Source organism: Neopelma chrysocephalum, unplaced genomic scaffold, assembly GCF_003984885.1.
Source record: "Neopelma chrysocephalum unplaced genomic scaffold, ASM398488v2 Primary Assembly neopelma1_45, whole genome shotgun sequence".
Lineage (NCBI taxonomy): Eukaryota > Metazoa > Chordata > Aves > Passeriformes > Pipridae > Neopelma > Neopelma chrysocephalum.
The window spans coordinates 15,694,921-15,720,333 of NW_020897704.1; the positions used below are offsets into that span (position 1 = coordinate 15,694,921).

The window sequence follows — 25,413 nt, forward strand, 5'->3', positions numbered from 1 at the left end:
TGTGAAATTTAATGACATCACGTTATGTAAAAAACCCAATGAGATTAAGATTATAGGATATCTAGTCTTTAACCAACATTTCTTAAATACTATAGTGCTTTGTGGGACATGGAACTTCAATGGCTAAATTACCTACATCCAACATATTCTAGTTTAGACCAGAAGAGTGATCACAGTTTGGAAGCCCCAGTGCGAAGTTTCCAAATTCTCTCATTTACCATAATTTCTTTGCAATATGTGGCATGAAGCCCTCTGTGTAAGCCTATCAGAGATGGATGGACATCACCTTGATGAACAAGCATGTGTGGTCCTTACTACTGCTCAATTTCAGACCTCCGAGAAAGTTTCTGCATTACTGATTTTAGTTTTCATTTGGTCCTGTATTGAGCAAAGTGCTCTGAAACCTTGTATTCTGAAGACTCATGTATATCTGTATCTCCACGGGAACAGAAGGTGTTAATGAGAGCACAGTTGTAGTTCTAGGAGCTCACAAAACTGACATAATTATTTTGGTGGTTCAGGGTACACCCAAGAACATTTTGAGATATCAGTAGATTAATATGGCTTGGCATGGAAAGTGCTTTGACTCCTGGTCTGTGTTTGTGCAAGTGGCTCAGCCTGCTCTGTACAAAGGATGAGCTGGATAGAGCTGTGGCAAGGACAGTCACACTTATTAGGCTTTAGCTATTGCCTACAATTAAAAACCAACTGGTCCGATACTTGTCTCTTAAAGTAACGGCTACAAAAGTGCTGGCACTAATAGCTCACACAGTATTTACTGTTTCACATTTTACAGGTTTAGAAAACAAAAGGGTTGCCTAGCTAAACAAAACCAGTGTAAGAAATAAGCCAACATATTCTAAATAACAACACAAAATCAGTTTAGTTGAAATACAGAATAGTTTTGTTTTGCTCATTGAGTGCTATTGAATTTTTGGCATGGAAGAATAATAAAAAAAAAAAGAGCAGATGGTGAAAGAAATAAATTAAGCTGCTGGTGATGGAATACAATATCACACTGAATTATAAAGAATGATGAAGAGAAATCCCTTTGAACAGGCTCTTACACTCAGTATAAGAGGTTCATATTGTTGAAGTTTATATTTCATTATTTTGGTTATACTCTAGTTTTTAGAGTTTTATTTTTCGATAGAGACTGACATGAATTCAAAACAAAACTCCAAGGCAATGTACCAGAGATGCAAAGGTGCCCTTTTCACTGTCTTCAATGACAAGCCTGAGGTTCAAGCAATGTTATAAAATGTACAGTACTGTAAAATCAATCAAATAAAAACTTTACACTTTCCTTTGTTAAGAGTCCTTATTCTTTATTGTAGATTTGAAGGAGTGTGTGTATGTGTGTATGGCCAAAGCCTTGACTACATTTTTCAATTCTTCCAGTTTTAATAAAAATGTTCTCTTTCTTCTCAAGATTTTGCTTTGTTTATATCCTGAATCTTTAAGAATAATAAACTGCTACTGTTAAAAAACAAAGCATTTAAGAAAATATATTAGGTCATGTGAATGAGTAGCCAAGAACTACTGTAAAAGATACCCCTATTTTTAGAAGTAAAATTACAATGCCAAACTTCGCCCTGGTGAAGAGATACATAACTTTTCAGAAATTCACAGTTTAACTCCTTAGCAATAATGCTTCCATTTTTTAATGTGATCTGCATTTGGGTCACAGGCACTTTATCAAATGTGATAGAGACGTTTACTTTTCAAATATTGAAAATTGTTTTGCTTCAAAATGTTCTCATCTTTCTGTAACTTAATATTCCCCCAAAACACAGCACTATGTGGTAAACAGAGTCTAATATCAGAGTGATTGGCTCAAGAGAATTATAGCTCTGTTCTAAGTTAGCGAAGACAAATCCTCTGCAATGTCCATGGTTATCATTCATTATTAATTATATCAATACTTTTCACCCTTCAGCCTCCACACATGGTTCAAAGATGATTTGGTCCATTTAACAGTTGAAACATGAAGAAGTTTAATTTGGTTTTGAAGATACAAATCATGGTTTGGGATTCAGCTCCTCTTGCTTAAAACTGGTGTGAAGCCTTGCATGCCACTTCTGAGAGACTGCTACATTAACCTCTGTGGAAAACTAACATTGCCAAGCACATACATTCCTTTAGCACCTGTTTTTTGACAGAGATATGGAGAATCCAGTCTGGATTCACTTTGCTATGGATTTTTAAAGCATAGGGCCATGTTCCCAAGGTTTACACTATCCATTTCTGCATTTTGAAAACTATTTAATTTCAAGACCTATTTAGAGAAATTATATTCACATCCACAGGAATATTTTAGGCCTATATATCTTATTACAAATCACCAGTTCCCTATTCTGCTTCTTGCATCATGCGCCGCAGGGATGAGATGATCAGTGTCAGTACACATGTATTGCCAGCCCTGACCATTAGTCAACACTTACTTTATCAGGCACCACCAGTAGACACAGGATGACTGGAATAATTTCCAAAACTCTTAGCCTAGTATGCCTGTTTAGAGATAGAATATTTTATCTATAGTTGAGCCCTACAGTAGTTTCTTATTCTTGAGCGATTTGTATGGCAAAAACATACTGACAACTGCATTAGCCATCTTAGTGAGCTCACAACTGATCTCTGAGTATGTTTTGTAGATGTACCAAATGCAGCTGGCATAATGCCATACAGTTCTCAGGAGTTTCGTGATCACACAGAATATTGTAACATACCTATCTATATTTCCTACCAAGCATGACAGACTAACACATAGTGTAATTTTCTACCACTCATGCAAGAAAATATGATGTTTACTGCATACACAGGATCTTAACTGTGGCTTGAGTGGATCCTGTATCAAACTGCTTTCCCAGACTACTGTAATACGCAGGTTTCTTCTGGCAGCCCTGTCTAGAATCCTTGTGACCTTTATACTCATCTCATTTGTCCAGCAAAAAAGCTAATAGTCACAAATCCATAACAGATATCCATGCTGGGAAGCTCCTCCAAGAAAGGTAGCATGATTAAAGAGAGGTCATTTGGGTTATGCAGTGTAAATATTTTTATCTTCAATATATGCCTAGTGCCACTGGACCTGCCTCCTGATTCAGCAAATATGACCTTGAGCTAAACCTACAATGGGAATAGAAATAGCCACCCACATTCTAAGGAAAAATGTGACAAATTTGTTTGGGGCAGCAGCAGCAGAAGAAAACAACCACCAGCTGGTCTGGCATAATTACAATTGAGGAATAGGTGTATATTAACAATTAAGAAACCTGTACTGAATAAACTCTGTAAAACCTTCATATCTGAGTTCTCTGACAACTAGATATGAAAATATGTTTGCTCTCATCACTCAGACTCTGTAAGGGTCTGTCTGTACATCATCCTTGGAAAATGCTGGACAACATTAGCATTTTGCCAGATCTCTCTGATGAAGGCAGTGAGATGATATCACCTGACTCAGGTAAACAATTAAGAAGACAAGACAGAAAATTCTTACTTGAGATGCAAAGAGAATCTCATGGCAAGAGAGATTAGCAGCCCTCTGATCAAGTGGAGTGAAAAATATCAGCAAACTGGTATGGCCTACTTCTTCAGGTCAGTGAAAACCACAACAGTAAGTAAAAGAAACTACTATGTAAGAAAAAAAGTTTGGGTAATATGTTTCCAAGTCTGAGAAGTTTGGCTTGGATTTCTGACAAAACGTTCAAGATTTTCCTTTTTTTTTTCTTCCCCCTCTATCTCTCTCAAGAGACATGTCTCAAGAGACATTTCAATATAATGTACTTGCAATATCTTTATCTTACCTTATAATATATATATTAGAATATACACATGCATATATATGCACTAGAAAGTACAGAGATTACTGTGACATCTGATTAAAAGTGATCTATGAACTATGGACATGATTTAAAAAATGTATAGTGTGGGGTAGAGATGAGAAGGACACGTAACTTCTAAAGGATGAATGAACAATATTATTTTGATATGGTTTGTCTCTTAAAAGACAGTACTTTCAAAGGTGTTAAACATCCAATACTTCTGCTGACAAGCTACCTTTGAAAAATGGAGGTTCAGAGCTGCTTTAGAAATATCAAAGGGTATAGATAAAACTGAATATAATTTGAAATCAGTCAATCAAAGATTCTAAAAATTCATTATCACTTCTTCCTGGCTTTGCTTAGAAGAATTGCAAAGAGAGCTGCAGAGGTAAGATGGCAGAGACCAAGCTGAGCAGTTATTGGCAAGGAGTCAGAGAGGCTCGGCTCTAATGGAACATGGTTACTTTACACCTTCCTCTATAACATGATTTGAATCATGACAGTGGTAGGAAGACTATGAAAAAGGGAGGAAGAGCTGGTACACACATACTCGGGAACAGAACTGTGCAGGATTCAGCTCCCATTCCTGTCTGAAATGCCCTTGTAAATCCGTTGCTAGGCTTGAAATGATTCAGAGTGAATGTTGTTTTCAATGCCTTCTTTTGCTTAGATCCACAGCCATGTTTGGTTTAGAAAAGCTCAATATATTGATATTCTTTTACGATTACAAAAAAGAATTTAAAGACATGATTTGCTGAAAATAAGTACAGAAATTCTCAGTGTTTATTCTCCTTCTTTATATTTCAAGTGTTTTTTCTCAGCTGTCAATCTCAGTAGGATCTGCTAAAGCACCTTATTTTTACTCCTCAAAAATAAAATCAATTATTTTTTTTAATTTTTCTTTTTGATTTGTTTTTTGGGGTTTGCCCATTTAAAACTTGAGTAATTCAGGGCTGATGTGGTTGTGTCCTTTTCCCATGTCTCCCAAGGAGTCACAGTATGACCTTGGTACGACCATTTATTTGACAGCATCTCAGTTTCTGGACTATCTTAGGGCTGACTTGTTAAATGGACTGTCAGGTTTTCCACACAGAAACACTATTTTGCATTGTACAGTGGCATCCAGCCTTCATGGGGAGATTTAATTTCTCCTGACATACAAATAACAGCACAAAAGTACGTAAATGAATGGAAAACTGACCAAAGCAAAATTCATATAAATTCTAAAAGGTATAACAGACACTCAGAGCACTGTCTTTCCTAAAGTCAATACATTTTCTCCTTATACTAACCTACTTCTGCTTATAATATTATCTGTTTTGTGCTAGAGAGGTCTCCAAACTATTGCCTTGGCAACCAATAAACATTAATCCATGTGAGATTTTCCTCTTGAAATACTTTCTATATTCGAAACGTTATGTAGGAGGTAAATTTCACTGGAACTGGAAAAGATGTGCTGATGATTTGATTCACATTTTTCTGGATTTTGCTACAAAACACAGTCCTGGATATTTCTTGTGTGAGAGCAGATTCACTAGCAGTCCAATGGAAAAGGCTCCATCAGGCTTGCCTGGTCTGTATATTTATCTGCCCCAGAAGACTTGCAGCACCCCGAGCAGTCTAACGAAAGACACGGTGACACAAGACAGTTCACTCCAGGCCCAAAGCAGTTTGTGTAACACCAGGTCCTACACTGCCTAATGTTACCATTCTAAATTCTCAGCTGTCATGCACGCTCCATTTCAGGGGACCAAACCAAGGGTTGCCTTTAGCTGGCAAGGGCCTGTGCAAAAATTGGCCCTTGCATCATTCCTGGATGTTAAAGCATTTTCCAGATTGCATAGTTGTTGATGTATCACTCAGAAGATTTTGACAGAAATGCCAGGCAAGCAAATAGTGTCACACCTTGGCCTGTCCCTGTAGGTAAGGCCGTTGAGCTCAGAAATAGAACCAGCATTGTAACATCGGCTGTAACCAAAGACTGTGGCCTGTTGTGTAAGGCCCCAAAGTCAATAGGAAGATTCTTACCAAATTTAATAGGCTTCAGATTGCACCTTCACAGAGCAATAATAAGGACTTGAATCCCATCCAGAACCTCATATGGGCCAAGGCAGAGGCAAGCAGGCACAACCAGTTTAAAAGACTGATCAAAGTCTACTGATATCTTTCCAAAAGCTTGGAACAAGTGTCACAGAAGGGAGAGCAGTAATCCAGGAGGAAGGTGACAGGTTTAGGATGCCTGTGGTGAGGCCACATCCTAACGCTCTTGCACAATGCACACTTGAAAGTCGAGTTATGTGGAGAATATTTTATTCATAAGTGCAAACACTTTGGAGTATTTGTCAACGTGAAATAACACATTGCTCAGGTCTCTGAAGACATGATGTGAACCATAATGTATGTTATTTCAAAATAACACATAACTTGTCACTTATTATTACTGTAATAATCTGTATTTGAATGAATCAACAATGGCAATATGTACTTACAGCAAGGAAGGAGCAACTCCAGCAAAGGAGAAATTCTGGTTTTGTATTCCTTATGGAAAATAAAGGAAACCTTTTGTAAATAAGGACCATTGTTCCAGACTTACCTCCTGAAGAAAGGTTAAACCCCTCAGAATGAGTAGATGGTTTCCTTAATATTCAAACTCAACATGGAATTACCTTTTCAGAACTGTTTTCTGTGCCTAGCAACACTCACATATTCATCTATGCCAGAGCCTGGAGGACTGCACAGCTTGTTTTGGAAAACAGTCATTCTTCTTGTGTGACACCTGGAAGTCCCCTGATAATCTATAATGTTCCAGTCGACTGATATGACAAACTACACCTGAAACCACAGATTAAAAATTAAAAAAAAAAGAGAATGCACAAACAAAGCGTTTCAGCACCAATTAGAATGAAAATGAGAACTGCTTCTCCTCACCAGCAATGTGAGACAAACATGTCCTTTCATATTGGAATGAATGTATGTAACAAACTTGAATAATTTTGCAGCTTTTATATCCAGAGAACTGCACAACATGAAGAAGACATGTAAGGGAAAAATAACTAAAGTAACTAATTAAAATAACTAAGTTTCAAGTGGCTAAATTTCTAGGTTTTTGAAATTAAGCTGGATATACTGTTAAGTAATTGTTCAAAGGTTTTTTCAAAACTCAGTTTTTTATTTCTTTATACCAGAAAGCAAGAGTAAGACTTTTTTTCCTTAGTGTTCAGATGTTTGTTTCAGCCTTGAACTAAATGCTTCTGTTATTTATCAATTGTACTACTTGTTCTGAAAAGTCCAGATAGAATCTCACTGTGCAAAAACATAACCCTTGCCTACAAAAAAACATGCAATGTCAATAGAAAATAAAACAATGTTTTCAAAAAGTTTGTACAGACTGGAAGCTGAGCCACAGGGATGTCGTCTGATGTTAATTAAAAAGTTTGTGTAAGATCCTGGAATTTAAGATCATCTACCCATTCACAGGTTTAGCCACAAGACAAATCTTCCTGACATTATTAACATCCTTTAAACATGAAGGCAAACATATATCTCAACTTATCAATGGTTTAAAAAAATTATTATTTAAAAGTAGAGCAAATGTTCTGTTAAGCAAACTATAACCAATAACAATATTAATTTTTAAAATAATGTATTAAATTATATTAAAGAATCAGACATACATTTTTAATGCTGTTTTAGCTGCAATAAATGCTGAGAACTATGTTTTGACATTAACACATAGCTGAATGTGTCAAGATGGTTTGGAACTTCACAACTCACATAGGAGCTTTATGAAGCACTGTTTCTCTGTGACAACATGGTTTCATAGCAGGAATAAGTAAAGCTGAGAAAAGTAAGGAATTTTTTTTGTCTCAAGGGAAATTACAATATTCTAACATCTGTTTTCAAATTAAGACAGTCAAAATGCTGAACTTTTAACAGAGTGACAACTTAGAAAAAAATTAAATCCAGGAATGTGTAATGTTTGCTTGTTATCATTTTATCTATGTTTGTTCTGGTCTGCGTGTCCAACTTTCTTAGGCTTTAAGGGGAAAAAGTAGACTCCACAGCCCAACCATGGTCAAGTCATATCCCAAAATCGAGAAGGAAGGAAATGCTTCTGAGTGTGTCCCCTCTCACATGACATCCTCTGACACTGAACTGCATCTTATACAAATGATAAACCTGCCTAATCCCTGATTTGGACCTGTTGGCCAGGATTTGAGACTGAACCACGTTTTTCCTGTCCTGCCATCACAGAAACCTTATACTGATTTCTGAGGTATTCACAAAACTTTTACTGAGAGTTGAATGTCCTGTGCAGGGAAGAATGGGCAAGAAAGCAGTAAACCCACAGAAAGCTCTTATAAACCTTGCTGTTACCCTGAACACATAGAAGTTAACACCAGATGAATATAATATTGCCTTAGATCAGCACCAGAGTCCAAAGTAATGTTTTCATTTGGATAGAACTGGTGGAAAGTTTTAATTAAATGGAAACTTCCTTTTTCATTGACAATTCATTTTGATGAAAAACGCCTGCCTAATCCTTGTAATACAGTACCAGACAGTCCCATAAGGCAAATTATCTGTTTATGCCTGACTTATACAGAATAGTCATCAGCCAGGTTGCTTCAGTGTTTTGCCATTGCGGCTCCAACTTATTTGCCAGCTCTGACTTGAGGAGCCAGTTGTGATGGTGAACAGTGCGAACTGGTCAGTCACTTGTTTCACATACACCACGGATCAATTCCTATATGATAGTGCTTTTCCACTTACCACATATGCTGAACTGCATTTGACCTGGTGGTGAAAGGTTTCATTTACTATTACAGTCACTTCAGCTGTGCAGTCTCCAGTCTCTACACTGATTTATGGATGGATGGATTTGCATATGGCAAACATCCACACAGCTTTGTAAGTTCGCATTTATGCCAATAAATGCAAAGTCAGGGCTATGATAGTAGTATGAGTAATGTTTTTATTAGAAATAGCTCTCTTTGGGTTTTGTTTTTGTTGTTGTGGGGTTTGTTTTGTACTGTTTTTTTTTTTAATGCACGTAAGGATAACATTTCATTGCAATTCCAGTTTAAGATATAGGGACACTGCTGAAAAAATGACCCTTTATTTCTTCTGATTATTCTTTCTTTCTTTTTCTCTCTTTCTTTTTTTCCTTTCTTTCTTTCTCACTTTATTTCTTTCTCTCCTTTCTTTCTTTCTCACTTTTGTTCTTTCCTTCTTTCTTTCTTTCTTTCTCTCTTTCTTTCTCTCTTTCTTTCCATCTTTCCTTCTTTCTTTCTTTCTCTCTTTCTTCTGTTCCTTAGCACCCATACATGGGGATCATCTTGTCCCTGGAGGCAGGACTGAGAACAAATCCTGACACTCTTGGCAACATGTCCAGGCTGATCTTGGAGATGGGAACATAAGAACAGAATTATCCAGCCAGACCAAAAGCCAGTCTAATTCAGTGACTACTGAAAACCAGCCACAGATGATTAAGGAAAGAACTTGAGGACAAGAGAAGACATAATTCCTGATAGCCCTTAAGTCAGAGCTGAAGAAAACTGTGCTGGGTTTTCAGGTGTGGGGGTTTTAGTTTGGTTTAGATTTGCTGTTGCTGTTTGGTTTGGATTTTTTTTTGTTTGTTTGTTTTCTGTTTTGTTTTCATTTTAAATAGCATTTGATCTCTGTATCTGGCCTAATTACCTGACTACTACACAAGGCTCATGTTTGGGTGGTTTCAGTATCAACACTGCTAACACCCTGTACAAATACTAAAACCCAATGCCCCAGTTTTCAGAAATTTTTACAGTAAGCAAGCTGTCACTCTCGCCACAAGGTACACGCATATCTTCAATTAACATTAACACTGTCTTGATGAAACATCATGACAAATATTCATTCATTCTTTGTTTCCTGGTATGAGCAAAGAAGAAAAGATCCACCTCCCACCCACATTCTGTAACAGATTTAGGAATGCAAGACCTTTCATACTTAAATCATTCACTATGCAACGCAAACGTCTGTACCCACTGAAACACAAAACACATCATTCATTATTTTGAAACTTAATTATGAACTAGACATTTACATTGAGGAACAGCTAAAAATAACTTGCAGCAGGGTGTGGTGTAATTTTGCACTGTCTGTGGATCTGAGCCAAGAACGGGTATGCAAATAGTTTCGTATTTGTATACATTATGTAGGTAAATGCATGCATGCACCTAAGGATATTTCCAGAGTTCAGAATTTGGGAAGTTTCTTCTCTCTGCTTATTACCACAGAGGGATAGGCTGAGCTTAGCCAGACCCAAAAATCCCTTTGTAAGAGAAGTGGAAGAGAGCTTCTGATCTCAGTAGGACAAAGTAGGGGAAGAGGAAGAAGTTTCTCATGTTGCATTGACACTCCGTGTACCCTGCCACTGGGCTGACAGTTTTGTAAAGATGTCTGATGCCTGCATGTCCTTTAGTTATGACTTGAACATGCTAAGGGGCTTCCTTACAGTAAAGGGCCTTCTTTATACATCAATCTATTATATATATCTTAAAATACAAGGCAAATTCTACCAATCTCACCCTTGGCCAGCACCAGAGAAATGTTAGGATGCTCTGTTCCGAGACCTCATGGACTTGTTTACTCATGAGCTACTCTGTGGGTTGTTCACTGATTGCTAACATAATTTCAGTAACACCTCCAATTAATTAAATTGATGCCCCTTACAGCCTACTGAAGGACTTCACAGCCAACTGCACCATAATCAGAAGTAGTGCAAATGTGTTTCCCATTGGATTCTACACCACAAATGGTTTCTGCTCCTATTTTAAACAGAAAACATTATTTTTGCTTCCTTCTTTAAATGCATGCCTATCATAAAATGTGAAAAATTTTATTGCCCCACCATCCTCTACTGCATTTGAGACTTTCTGCATTTTCTTAACATGTGACACAGACCACAATAAATTTTAGTGTAATAGAAGTGTCTGCACAAGTGGCTACATCTGAGTGGCTGCAATTTGAGATTCCTCTTGCTGTTTTGCAAAGAGCTCTGAGAGCCCATTGACAAGATGTCTGGGGTGAGAGAGCACGTGGCCCCATGCGCGCTGTCCCACTTTGTCAGACTGATGTTTGAAACGGAGCAGGGATTCCTTGCTCTGTTGCTAGCATTAGCAGCTATTTGGAGTGGCAGGAAGGCAGCTCTGGAGTCTCCTGCTGTGGGGAGATCTCTTGGGCTTTCTCCAGTGAGCTCACGTGAGAAGCAGGCAGTAGCAACTTTCACTCAAAGTGCCAGGAGCCATAGCTACAATAAATAAGTAATACTCCAGTAAAGGATAAAAGTTTCCACCATGCTGTTGTGGAATGGTTATTGAAACAGAACAACAGCATCGTGGAAACCATATTCCGACACTGAAGTGTTAGTTATCTAAAGTTACTGCTAAAGTTACTGTGCTTGAATCAGTGGCACTGCCTAATTTGTGCTCCATGTACAGATGGACTTCTTCACAGAAAGTTTTAATGAAAAGACCTGTTAATAGGGAAAATGGGAGAGGGTTTGGATATGACTTTCCTTTGCTCAAAAACTCAGTTTAAATTTGCTTGGGCAGTAAAAAAATCTGATCACATTTTTTATTAATACTTAAATATCTACCAGACTAAGTCAGGGTCTTTCATAGTGACTTCAATTTATGTTGTATCCCACTAGACATGAAGATGCAATAAACCACAGCAAGGCAGAGAATGCTCTTGTGGTAGAGCACAGTGGAGCCATGGGATAAAAAGGATCAAGAGGGATTACTACTGAATGAAAAATTTCATTTGAGAATAGAACAATATTTTGAACAGTTTTTGCCTAATTTCTTTCCATTAAATGGGCAGAGCTCAAAAAATTTCAAGTGATCCTTAAAATTGCATGGGTTTGTTGGTTGACTATTTTGTAGGTGAAGAGTAACTTGTATAGCCTCTCAAAAGGGCACTTCACACCACAAGTGCCAGGTACGTTGAAATAATGGTACAACTCAGGTGAGTAGGAGTTTGTAAGATCAGTCCTTTTTTTGTTATTTTTAATCTCCTGGTAAATACCAAGACAAACCACATTTCATTATAGGAATATTAGTATGATTGAGTGAATCCCAGAGCCTTTGAACTGCCCTTTATAAATTCAGTGAATGAAATTGCATTTAACTTTGTGAGTTCTTTTTAGCACAGTGCAACCAGATCAAATCAGTGCACAGAAGCTTTGTGAGATTGTGTGCTGTAAATGATCACAGGGGTGGCACGAATTATTTTGTGAAATATGGAGGTTGAATGAAATACATCATGGTATTTCAAGGTAAGTAGATGGAGACTACAAAACAATATCAGGGAAAATTATACTGGTAAACTACAGCAACAGCCCCATGCTATCTCATGGTTAAGGGATATGATAACCCATATCAATTTTGGAGGTGAACTTTACTTTGAAAACATTTTTGTAGTCCTTGTGCCTGTCTAATCTCAGATTTTGGAGCTGTTTCAGGCATAAAGGGCTTAGTAAGTCTTTGTCCATATGCAACTTCTATCTAAGCAGACACAAGGTACAATAAAATATGTAGAAAACAGTCTGGCTCAGAGACTATTAATATTTTTACTCAGTGTTCCTCATTTTTCTACTGTTTACTTCTACTTTTTCACCTTTTTAGATGCATGAAGAACTGTATATTTTGAAGGACACATTTAGTTTTAAGCTAAAACATTCATCAGCTCTACCTAGTTGAGCATGTACTGAAGTACAACAACAGAACGGAATAGTGAAATGCTAGCAGTTTGTAAGGAAGATTAAAGTAATTATTATTTTGGGTGGCTCCTCAGTCAGATACAGACATAATACAGAATAATACTCAAATCCTTTACATTTCTTCCACTGCTATCAAACTTACCTGCCAGACTTTCAGTGAAGGTCTACATCTGCTTACTGCTTAGATCTTGTGCTTTCCCCCCCCTTCTTTCTTTTTTTTTTCTTCTTTGTGGGAAGAGGGAGAGTGGCTTTTTTAGCTTCTCTTTTATGAAATATTAAAAGAAGTGGAAAATGTATAGTAGTTGGAGATCTGATATTGCTTTTTAAGATTCATTTTTCCCCAAGTGGTCATTATTACAGCAGATCTGTTTAAGGTGTGGGAGTTTCCATACCTGTGAATAGGTTAAAGTTTTATGGTGCTGCTTTTCACAGCACTTTGAAATGCAACAATCTTTGCCAGAAGCTAGCTGGAGAATTATTTACATATCTCCCTTCCTACCTCAGCTGACCATTCACATGCAAATAGGAGCTTTTACAGCTTTTCCACACATTTATGAAGCCCAGTGATCTGTCCATTTTTCAACTCAGAATGAAAGATATGACAATGCCTTAGAATAAAGCCCTGCCAGACTCTAGATTAGTTTCTTATTCTGCAGTATTGAATATATATTAAAAAAAAAAATCCAACTTCCTTGGAATGGAAAATTTGGGGAGCACAGTGAATGCCTCAGTCACAAAATGAGTATTGGTTATTTAGAGACCAGCTGGGGCACAGTAGTTTTAAAAACTATTTGAAAAGCATAGCTGACTTAAGCTCTTGCTTTTTCCTCCTGCGGTCACTCAGAACCCAACAAAGTAACTCAGCCCCTCAAAACCCCAGATTGAGACTAGGTTCAAGTCATTGCACTGTGGGTACACCATGACATCAGGGAAGGAAAATGAAAAGCAGACATTGAAACTGGTCCTGCCAGTCAAACCCTGTGTTTGAAGAAACTTGACTTGCACTACTGAGCACAGTGGGTCCCAGAACAGTTCACCTCTGCGTGGAACAGGTCCACAGTCTGGCCCTGCACATGCAAGCAATTGCCTCTCAAACCCTGGTGTCTTAAACCCTGGTGAGAGACCTGTCTGAGTGGTTCAGCTCAGGACAACGTTGTGCTTTCATGGTGATTATCAAAAATCATTGCTATTCTACCCACTCGCCAGTTGTTATTTTAAAGGAAAACTTGTCTTAAGACCCAAAGTCTTTTCTGGTGTGATTTCAGTGTCTTCAAACCAGAAACAAATACACATTTCCTGGTCTAAAAAGCTGTATTTCACCTCTCCTCATGCAATTTACATACATTGATCACTTCCATATGTCTGGCATAAGGTAAAATAGTTTCTATGCATAGTAATGGGGGTGAATCTACAGTGAAACAAAATTCAGCATTTGTCATATTCCTACATGCTGATAGAAAAAAAAGTTAAGAGAGTGGCAGTTATAAGAAATGACCTTAAGGGGCTGTTTATGGTCTCAGCTATGGAAATTGTATTAAAAAACTACAAGTTGCATTGCTTGGCCATGTCCTCATTCCCTTTGGTGCTATGTCAATTAGCAGAACCAGTGGTCTGAACATGCAACACTGCGGTCACATACATTTAATAATGTTACATTTGGTTTACACCAGAATAATTGATGATAGCTTAAAATTTCTAATATAGAATAATAATACACATGACCCTTGATACTTGTCTCTCTGAAGACATATGAAAAAGTCAGTTTTGACACAAGTAAAGAGAACCTTTTACATTGGTCTCTGTTGGTCTGTTTGCCAGCCTTAAAAATTGAACTTGGCTCTTCTAGCACCAACAAAACTGTAAGAAAACTATGTAGTTGATGGTCAAGTAAGACACCATAATTTAACATGTCACACTACAGACTTGTGGCTGAAGTTCAAAAGTACATCAAAATCATAGAAAATCTGATATTTTCTCTGTATGTCTCAATTAATGGCATGAAAACCAGTACTTAATTATGGAAAAAATGAATGCTATTCAAAACAACAATTACTTCATATAAATGGCATGAGGAAGTATAAAAGCAAAGAAAAAAATTCCTTGAGATAATTCACTGAAGATAATATTTAAATGCTGCATTTGAGGTATGTGGAATATATGACGAAGGGAACAGGTGCTTTCTTACTTATTTTAGGAATGAGGATGCGAATCTTTTAGAGATTCAAAATTCTATTTCTGAATTTATTATAGCAGTTAATCCTCATTATTAGGTTTGAACTAGGGCTGTCAAGCAACAGTTTTCCAGTGAGTGAGTCACAAATGATAGGCAATTATAACTGACTCAACGGATTAATGAGTGCTTCCCCAAGTGGCTAAGAAAGGCTGCCCTCATCCTGGAGAAGGCTGGGGAACATTTGGGGTATGAAAAGCCAGAAAAAGGGATGTGTGCACAAAGAAAGAGAAGTTTTTTTCTCCAGAATCTGTTGGGAAGGAAACGTACACCTGTAGGAGCTGAGGAGTATGAAGCACCAGTGGCTTCGGAAGGAATAGACTGGTTGGAAAGGGAAGAATTGCCCAAATGAGGGGTTTAGTTTTGTCTGATAAGCACAAGAAAAAACCAAAATTTTTAATTTCCTCTCAATTTTAAAATACGATTATCAGTTATGATTAAAAAAAAGAGAAACTTAGCTTAAACTCAGAAATAGGGCAGAATCTCACAAGCACTCACATACCTTTAGACAATATTGCAAAGATTAAACACAAAGGCTCTTCTCCCAAGCCATCTGTAATCACCTTCACAGTGTATTTAGTGTGAAATAGAGGCGGATACTCCAAAAAACATTGTGCCTGTATAAAATTGTCTGGAATATCCAAATTGAATTAAATTAGGTATGCTTCCTGGATAATAGGGATGTGTTTCATTTCGAAGGCATACACAGCTGTGAATATTATTATTATAATCACTTTAAAGTACCTGTAAGGCCTTTGCATGTTGATCAAAAGTAAGTTCTAACTGAACTTTGAATACACACATTAACGGGATTATTCTGAGAGTAGGATGCTCTGAATAAGCATGGCAAGTCTCTGACCTCAAGCAATTCCTCATGAAATCACTTAATACCACTTTACAGGTGAAGAAGCTGACACAGAAGAGCCAAGGAATTAATAGGATTTCACTTTTATGGTACTTTCTTTGATTCTCTTTACAGTACAGACTTCCTGTGTATCATCAGCTGTAGTGCTGGGTTTCTGCTAACCTCCAACCTCCATTTGTAGGTGATGCAGCTGAGATGAACAAAACTTTCCTAATTTATGTGACTGTTAGCCAGTAAAGAATGTAGCTACAATGCACGTTTAAAGAATGATAAAAGACACAAACTTGCAAACGGATGCCAGAAAAGGAAGTAGAATACCTAGCAGTTTCCCATTACAGATGAGAAACAAAATCTGAATAAACAGAATTAGAAATTTATGTAATTCTTTATCTCAATACTCCAGGCTGCAGAGAAAAGCAAAATTTTCAACATAAAATACTGTTGTTAATACTGTAGTTTATAACACCCTTTTAAAGAGAGCTATGAAGAATTTTCTTTCAATTTTAACAAATTTCTGATCTTTTCACTTCAGTTGAAATTTTGCTTGCCTATTTGTTGCAGGTCAGTTTTTATGGCTAGAGTACAAGCAACTAAGGATACACATTTGGAACAAAAACATAGACAGAGGGTTACCATACTGATAACTGCATAGCCAACACGCTGCAAATACTGCCTTGATGATGTTTATGACATTTCAGAGAAGTGCCAACTAGAGCTCTCTGGAAATCTTATCATACCTTTCTGTACAACTGAATATACACTTGGTCTTGGTGGATGGACTCTGACACCTCTCGGAAGAGCAATTTAGAATGAAGCGATTTCCTAATGATGCAATTTGCAGGTAGCTCAGGAATACATTTATGTTGTTGTCTTCAAGGCCATCAGAGCAAGAAGTTTCGATATAGCCAATCATCTGCTGTAGTAGAAGTGAGTATGGGGAAAAAAACACAGTCTGGAAGATAAAAGTTGTCTCTCCCAGATTCCCAGACATTGTTTCTGCTGTCCCTCCTATCACTCAACAGGAACTGGATTTACCACATGGGCTTAACAGAATAGAGACCTTGAAAAGGACCTGGCATGATAGAGGTGAGACCAAGTTGTCCTAGAGATACCACAGAGCAACACTCATCATTACTGATATGACCTTTGTTGTGCTTTGAGAAAAAGAGCTTCATGAGGCGTCTGAACCATTTCAGACTCTACATTAATGCAAAAGTAGTGAAGTTGCAGTGGGAAATCCATGAAAGAAGTAATATTAACACCCTGAAATCACCACTTCATCTTAAGCAACCTCGCTCTGTGCCTTGGGCACATGTGGGATCTATTGCTATTCCAGTGTCAGTTGGTCATGAAAGCAGTACCCTGCACTCTCTGCAGCTCTTTTGGATGCTTGTGAGCTTATTTATAATCTGCTGCCTCTAGAAAAGGCCACCAACCCCTCCCCTTTGAAAGGCAGCTCTAAATCCTTTAAATTATCTCACAGAGCTTTTTTGTGTCCTTTTCTCATACAAGGCTGGAATTTCAAAAGGAGCCAAGAGAGGCCGTCGGAACCAACATGAGCTTTGCTTCATTAGACTGGAGAGTAAAGGAGAGCTTTCTTTTACCTCCTTCCACAAGTCATATGAAAGCAAATAACTACTTCATTCCTCAGATTGTTCCCTGCAAGATCCAACTTTGCATGAAAATATTTATAAGAGATGAGAATTTTATTTGACTGCTCACTTCTAAAGTTTCTGCAACATCCAGCTGGAGAGATAAGCAGGCTGCCCAATAAATGTCAAACAACTTTAAAACATTAGAAGAATGGCAAAAACTTCTGACTTTACTGTGTTTGGCTATCAAACAGCAAGGGATGAAAACTAAATGTGGCAGAAAGTAGACTAGTGCTCACACATTTCAGGGATTCCTGTAGATACATCTAGCTCAAGGGGGATCTGTAATCCCCAAAGTGAGAAAAGAATCCCCCAAACTGTAAGTCTATTTAGATTTTTTAGAAATTAATAAATTAGGTTTCATCCTGCTCTCATCATTGAAATAGTTCAGCTGAAAAAGGGTCAAGGCACCTGTCCTTTGAGTTGCACATATACCATATGGATTTTTATTTGCCAACTATGCTCTACAGAATTCAGTCTTGAATTAGTTTTTTCTTTAAAGTGCAGAAACATTCAGAAAGTAACGGAGCTGGTCGGGGGACAGCTTATTGAAAGCTCTGAATGATTAAGCTATTAAATTAGTAAAGCTCTGCAGCCCCAGACAGTTACTTCCAGCATGTGTTACTGGATTTGGGATGAGCTTATTAAGGAGGAGAGGCATGGGAAATGTGAGAAGTAAATTAGGTAATAATTTTAATAATATGGAGACTGTAGTGGTACTGTGTATTTCTTGCTATAGCTGCAAGTTTGGTAAAAATTTAGGTAGTCACAGATGACCTCAAGATCACAAGTAGTGAGGGCATTTGTAAGTTTAATCAGTTCAATTTTTACACAACTTTAAATACTCATTTCAGCAAAGACAGTTTCTTAAATTAGGAAGCTTTGGATCAACATACAGCCTAATTTCTTCCCTAGCAGTTAACTGGTACCTTCTTTTGATACCTTCCCAGAGAGAAAGAAACTAAATAAATAAACAAGAAGCTTAATTCCTTTTACAGACACTGAAAAGTGATGAGCACCCCTAAAGTCTCATTCAATCTGCCTAACCCAAGATTACCTCTTGGGAAGTACCTCTCCTTCCACTGATAGTGAAAAGAGCCTAATGTGGCTAACTATGTCAGTCACAAAGAAAGAGAGAGACACCACAGAGAACCTCCTGTGGTGTAGGAGAAATCTTAAGATTTCTGATGCTCTCAACAGCTGTGGCCATCGTTTTCTCTCTCGTACATTCAGACACTATCCCACTCAGAAAAAAAATAGGAAAAGTCAAGTAAAAGTACTATCCCCACAGTTATTCTTACTATCCACAGCTGTTACTGGAAGAGAGCAGGTAACCAATATGAAGGCTGTATGTGGGAGGACCCTGACCTTGCAGACATTCCTGAAGGGAGCTTTAATCCTGCAAGGGAAGGAATTTGCTGAATTGCCCACCAGCACCAGCACAACCCCAGCAGCAACTTTTACATGTACCTTAATTAACAAGAGCACTAGAACAAGCTACAGAACTTCCATTTAAAAGTTTGACATAGAGCTCCCAGGGTCCACCCCACACATTTGCTTAAAAATAAGTGCGTGGGAGCTTGAAAACAATTTTACTCTTTTTAGCTTTCAAACAACTGGAAAATGTCACAACCATTGGACACCACTTAGAAGGATTTGTTTTCTTCTCAGTCACTTAGGCACTGCCTCAGGTGAAGATGTGATTTTGCCTCAGATTGAACTGGGGTCAAGTCAGGCTCTAGCTGATGTAGAAAATGTTGAAAATATTGGAGCAACTTTGTATTACTGGTGCTTCCACTCCAGTGTTCCAGGTATGCACAGGAGGGAAAAGTCTGTGGGCCAGAGGAAATAAATAAAGAAGATGTCTCTCAAACAGCAGCTGTGGGCATTAAAGGTCATATGCAGAATCAGTGATTAATCAAGCCAAAAGCACATTAAAAGGATCAAAATATAGCAATGCATTGAATTAAACCTGAAAAAACACTTTCAAGAAAAAAAATAATTTAATGGTTTCTTTTCAGGTGGGAACTCCATAGAAATGCTTTTTGTGCACACGGAGGCACACGCAGGAGAGATTATAATAAATAACCCATTTACATTGTAACAACTTGCAAAGACCAGGTTTCTTACTTCAAATATTGTTTTGCTAAATGTTATGGAATAAGTACGCACCTGAATAAACCCTAAGCAAACAGATAGGTACTTCAGTCCTCATCAAAAGCTTTAAGCACAGAAGTAAATTTTAAGTCAGACTTCACATACCAGTAGTTCCACTGAGCTCAGTGAAACTATGGATATTTAAATTCCCCACTAGGTCAGAGTTTTAAAGATGTTGTAAAAAACAGTACAAGTAAGTGCTGCAACCTTGTGCACAGCAAAAGAGTGGAGTTTCCATGGCTGTCAATAGAGCACCTTACATGAATAATTCAGTCATTTGCAAACCGTACAGCACAAATAATTATAGAGAACTCCAGCTTCTCAGAAAAGGGAGGCTCTGTAATTCAAAAACCACTTTTTCCACGGGAATTAAACGGGAAAGTTGGAAACACAAAATGAGAATGTTGGGCTAGGTTTTCACCCTCCTTGTTCCAATTACACTGCCTGTCTCAGGCCCTAATTAGCTAGCTGAAAATTTCCCTATATAGGCAAGATCTGAGCTTAGGCACTTCCTTCATCAGCGTCTCCCTCTTGTCAGCCTGTGGGCTGTCAGAGGCAGGCAGGGTAGTCCTACCCCCACCCTGAGAGTTCCCAGGTCTTGTGAAGGCCCCCCAGTCAACCAATGATAGGAAGACCAACATACAGATCTGCTCTTAAAGACTCATCCTTTTGGGGTGAAAAAAAATGGTGAAGAGGCTGTGGCTGCATCTGATATATTTGCTGTCCCCTGGCCTCCTGCACTGACTGCACAGTGAGGTCCGAGAGTTCTGGAGCTGGGCAGAAATGTCAGAAACAGTGGAAGGTAAAGATGCAAATCTCCCTGTTTTACCTTTCTTCACAGTCTTCTTCCTAAGTCGGGGCTGTCCTTCTCTCCCTTTCGGGCACATCAGAGAAGCTCTTCCCTCAGACAGTACTCTTACAACATCGTTGAAGCAAAGGTTTTTTAAGCAGATACTTTGAAATATGAGACAAACTCCAATACTGGTCCCAACTTAAGAGAAACAGTCTCCCCATTTCCTTCTCCCACTTTGCCCTGCTTTCCCAATATTTGAGGAGGTATTGAATTGTGAGTTATAGAGTTTGATGGAAAGGAGAAACCACAATCAAACCCACCGCCAGGTCATCAGCTACAACTAGACTGGGTCAACAAACTACAAGCCAGGTATCATATTTACATCAGTCTACGTACAGGTAATTCAGTGCAGTGCCGTTCCTCCCTCATCACTGCACGTTGGACAGATTGAAACGGACACAAGTTTTGCCATTGCTTTCACTAGGACCAGGATTTCATCCGGATAAAAAAATCCATCCTATAAAACTGTAAATCAACTGCACATCAAGGATGGAGTAGTTGTCAATATCACTGCAACTTTAAACAAGACACTTATATTTAATACGGCTTGAATTGGAGCCAAGGAGTAATACAGCTAAATCTGCGCGCAATGCTTTTCCACTTACTTTTTCTCAAGTAATATGTATCCAATTGAGCAACAATAACAGAGGAGAACCACACATGTACTCTTGCAAAACATACTTACAGCATTTAGTAATTTTCAATAGACAAATAAGACATGACAGATGGATTTGAGAAAGTTGGGTTCACAACTTTCATTTGGAGACAAAAATCAGGGTTGCCTTGGGAAAAAATCCGTAAATCAAGGAACTGTTAATGGAAACGCTCCCTTTCTTTGGGTTTAATTGTTTATATTTAAAGGTTACCATAGCTGGTTCCATCTCTGTTTGTGCTGTTACCCCTCCCATACCGAGGATAGCAAAAGAAAATAGGAAACAATAAACGATACAAGAAATCCATCTGGAGTTCAGGCTATATTTATTGTTTTAAACTTTGCACACTCAACTTGATCACCATCTTTCTGAGAACTCTGTGCTCAGTAGAAGTTTCCTGAACAGAATCTGTGACCTAGTGACACAATACAGAGACTTAAAACCGACATCAGAATTGAAGTCCATGAGATTAGAAAAAACACAACAAAACCAAAAAAAAGCAAAACCCAAGCCCCCTACATTCTTTAAAGGAAGATTCCTTTACTTTTGACATATCAACAATGACATTTCTTGTTACTTTACAATAAGGACACAGTCTTCGAAGGACACAAAAAGAAGAGCTCAGAGGTTGAAGAGCTCAACTGAGCTTTCGGTTTTATGGCTGGTTTTACCTCATTTAGGCTATGATCCAGAACTTACTGACTTCAATGAACTTCGGATCAGGCTTTTAATCATATTAATTCCCTTTGACTGAAATAAGGAGATAAACATCATCTGAGTAAAACCTTTCCCATCCATGCACAAAGATGAAAATGTTTGGAAACTTTAAAAAGTACAGAGCAAAACCCTGAAGCTACTGAACAGGAGCTTCACCACAGATTTCAGCTGGACAAAGATTTCCCTAGTGATCTCCTCAAATTTTCTTTAATATGCCACCAAAATCACAGTGATGTAAACAAAATAACCAAAATTCTGTTTTACAATAAACAAAAGGAACCTTTTCAGACCACAGATGTGGTCTTAACATATGCATTTATACACTTTCTCTTCCTGTTCCTATCCATAACATGCCCCGTAGGATGCTGCTAATCTTCTGCAAGACTGAGTGACGAGTTAAGAGGAAGCAAGAACAGGAGTTCACCAAAACTTCTGTCCAGCAACCTGGGAAATGGCAGAGCTAATACTGGGCCTTTGAAAACAAGTGACCATAGGAAATCAAGTCTGGCAGGGATTTAACCCTTCATGACTCATTTCACTAACTTTTAAAGCAAATGCCTGAGCTTTTTAACCATGTTTGACATCTAATTAGTCGAGACAAACAAGAAGTTAAAATACATCCTCGATTTTCTTTTGAAATAAAGCACCGACAATTAGCTCCAAGGCATTTGTTTAGGTAAAAAACAAGCACACATCTTAAAAGAAAGCACAATGACAGTCATAGAAAAGTGAATTCACTTGGGTCATCCTTGTCAACCTGCATGGTTGAGTTTTTTTCTTCAATATCGTAAGTTTATTTTACTCAACCACATCTCTTCATGGAGATGAGGAATGGGTAAGTAGCTGGGTAGCTTCTTTTTCTACTTGCAAGCAGTTTAAATAGAGATGAATCACTTGATACCACATAGTCACACAGCTGTGAGGTATATCCAGAGAGATACATATTAGCATGTGAGGCATTCTGTCAGTGCCTAAAAGACGTATTTTCAATACCTACAGCTTTTAAGATGTTCCTACGCAAGGTGTTAACATTGATCTGTGCACTGAGTACTTTGCTAGAAGCAAATTTTTTCTGGAAAAGCACCAGCTGACAAAGCTTAGTTTTCCCTGACTAATAATGACATCCCCATACTCGGTGATCAATGCAGCAGCACAAGCAACACGCTCCTATTGACCTGGCCAAGCCTTTACACTGGTACTTAACATTAAGTATGTGAGTAGTCTGATCTGATTCTTAGAGTTACATGTTTGAAGTCAAATATGTGAATCAAAGGCCATAGTGTGAATTCCTGTAAGTCCTCAGACTTTTAACTTGCTTTGGATTAACTATGCATGTACTATCTTTGCTAGATAGGCTTGCTCAGCACTTGGAACTCATTTTTGGTACACAGTGATCCACCACGTATAAAACAGATTCAATGTTCCTTTCAGTTTCCTGTTTTACTCATATAGAACTGACCATATATCAAAATTTGACGTCTCATATATTTAAAAATGAAAATTAGACCCATTGTCCCAGCAAGAGCAGAATGGAAAACAACCAATCAGTAGAGTAGCAAAATGTTGTTAAACTGCATAAGGATACAGCGCCAGTGGGGTGAAAATAGGAAAAAAAAAAGGAGAAAAAAAAGAAAAAAGAAAAAGAAGAAAACCACTCTCAGTCACATCTGGCCACTTTTTGAAATTAGTTTCTGTGCATTTAGCCAAAATGAGCAGGGGTAGCAGACTTGAGCCATGGATAAACTTTAAAAGAGTGAAAAAACCCTCAATAATTAATTAGCCATTAAACCCCTTTACAGGATATTTTTATAGTATTTATGCTTCTATATACTAATCTGAGTTTCGGTATGATTGTAAAAGTTTGGAAGCAATTAAGAGGTTTTTAATGAGTTTTTTGACATGACATGTAGTTACAGTAGAAGCTTTCTTCAGATTCCATTACTCAAAATAATCAATTTTGTGTTAAATACAAATGTTTTTTCTCATTAAAATCAAATTAACAGACTCTGAATCTCTTAAAGTGTTCTTTTCATACATGTATTTTCAAGTTTAAATACTCACAAATATGCATATACATGTTCTTTAAGAAAACCCAGCACACGCATTTATTTCACGCAGCACATCCAAGTTTTGCAGGTGCTTAATTTTTTTTTCATCTGGAGTGTGAAAATGACGCCTGCCCTATATCAGAGAGGACTTTCCCCTCTCTCATTTGCAGCACGAGAAAGATGAAAAAAAAATGGAAAACGTATTTCTACTGGCAAGAAATGTATTGACACTATGTAAACTGAGATTGACATCTATGACCAGGCATGCACACACATGTTCTCTTTTTCCCTGCTGTAGAAGCAGTGTGTTACTTCTCCTCCCCCCCTTTCAGAACCGTAGCTGCTGCTGCTGCTCCTTCTCTCAGCCTTCAATAATCCGAGAATTATGAGGAGGCAGCTCTTGAGAGAGATGTGTATATACACCTTGGTGTATAGCTCTCCTTTTTAGAAAAAATACTCTACAGTTCTTACATTTTAAACTTCTTTCCCAGTTGCACATTCTCCAGATTTGGTGAATTCTTCTGAAAATGTACTTAAGAGTAGAACTATGCTGATAAAGAGAAGAGCCTGTCTACTTCACTGTTCTCCTTTAATACTGGCACTACTATACAAAAGTTAATTACTGACAACTGCAGTGTGAGTGGCATTACACAATTTCAAACGTAAACGCAATCTCACAGCTCTCTTTCTTCAGTTACACCTTCCCTGTGATCTCTTATGACACACATCAGACTACACCGAAAACAACGCTGGTTCAAATAAATCGCACTGCATTAAACATCCATAGGCAGCGTTTTCTGGTGCCTAGCAGTCCTCTCCTCCTTTTCTGGACTGATCTGTTCTTTTCAGTTTATAGTTTCTTGGCAAACCCACCATCTACTGCTTATGTTAGGCATCTGATTGTCAGATTTGTACAAACTGAATATTCATGACTTGAAAATTAACCACTTCATGCCTAAAAAAAACCAAATAAATACAAATCATCGTCTATTCCATGCTGTTTAAAACAAATCTGGGATTGTGGCTGCACTGCATGCCCAGAACGGGGAAGATGAGCTGGGTGGCCAAACACGACTCATCGTTTTAAAGAGTAAAGTCCAATGAAATAGAGCAAGACTGAAAAATGCTCTAACAGGGATCAGCACGATCCGGAGTCCTCGTCTGCAAACGCAACTAACTCTTCTTTGTCTGTGTTTAAACTGCCTGGTGCCGACCGCAGCACGGAGGGGCTTTTCGAGTAAATTTTTTCAGAAATTTCTCCTAATGCCAATTTCCCCTTTGGAAGATAAGGAAAAGCAGCGAGGAAGGTAGGGAGGGGAGGGAGCGACGGGGCAAGGAGAAGGAGGGCTTGGAGGAAAACCGAGAATAAGAGAGAGAACAACAGACTTACCTTTATAGGATAATTTGAGCCTTGGCACGTTATTCTTCACATGCTGGCAGTTGACTCTTCCCGCTAGTAATACTCCCAAGGAAAGCAAGGCAATCCCCCTGAGCCAGCCCATGCTGCAGCAGCCACTGTAGGGTCCCCGCCAGCCGCAGCCGTGGCGCTCCCCGTCCTGCCGGGCGCCGCCGGGGAACTTCAGGCAACCTGGGGAGCGGAGGTAACAGGTGATGGGGGTGGGCTCCGCTGCCGCTGTCGCTGCCGCC

At 38.3% G+C, this 25,413-nt stretch overlaps 1 protein-coding gene across 2 annotated transcripts in view; it reads right to left on the minus strand.

The window, feature by feature from the left end:
* Positions 1-25,413, minus strand: part of SEMA3A (semaphorin 3A) — a 235,475-nt gene that overhangs the window by 138,676 nt on the left and 71,386 nt on the right. The window contains exon 2 of one of the 2 annotated variants that reach the window (XM_027679479.1): positions 25,157-25,354. In XM_027679479.1, the coding sequence (XP_027535280.1) occupies positions 25,157-25,268 (112 nt within the window). In that variant the 5' untranslated portion in view covers positions 25,269-25,354. Of the gene's footprint in view, positions 1-25,156; positions 25,408-25,413 lie in introns of those variants that run through there. The other variant, XM_027679480.1, reaches the window with a different exon arrangement.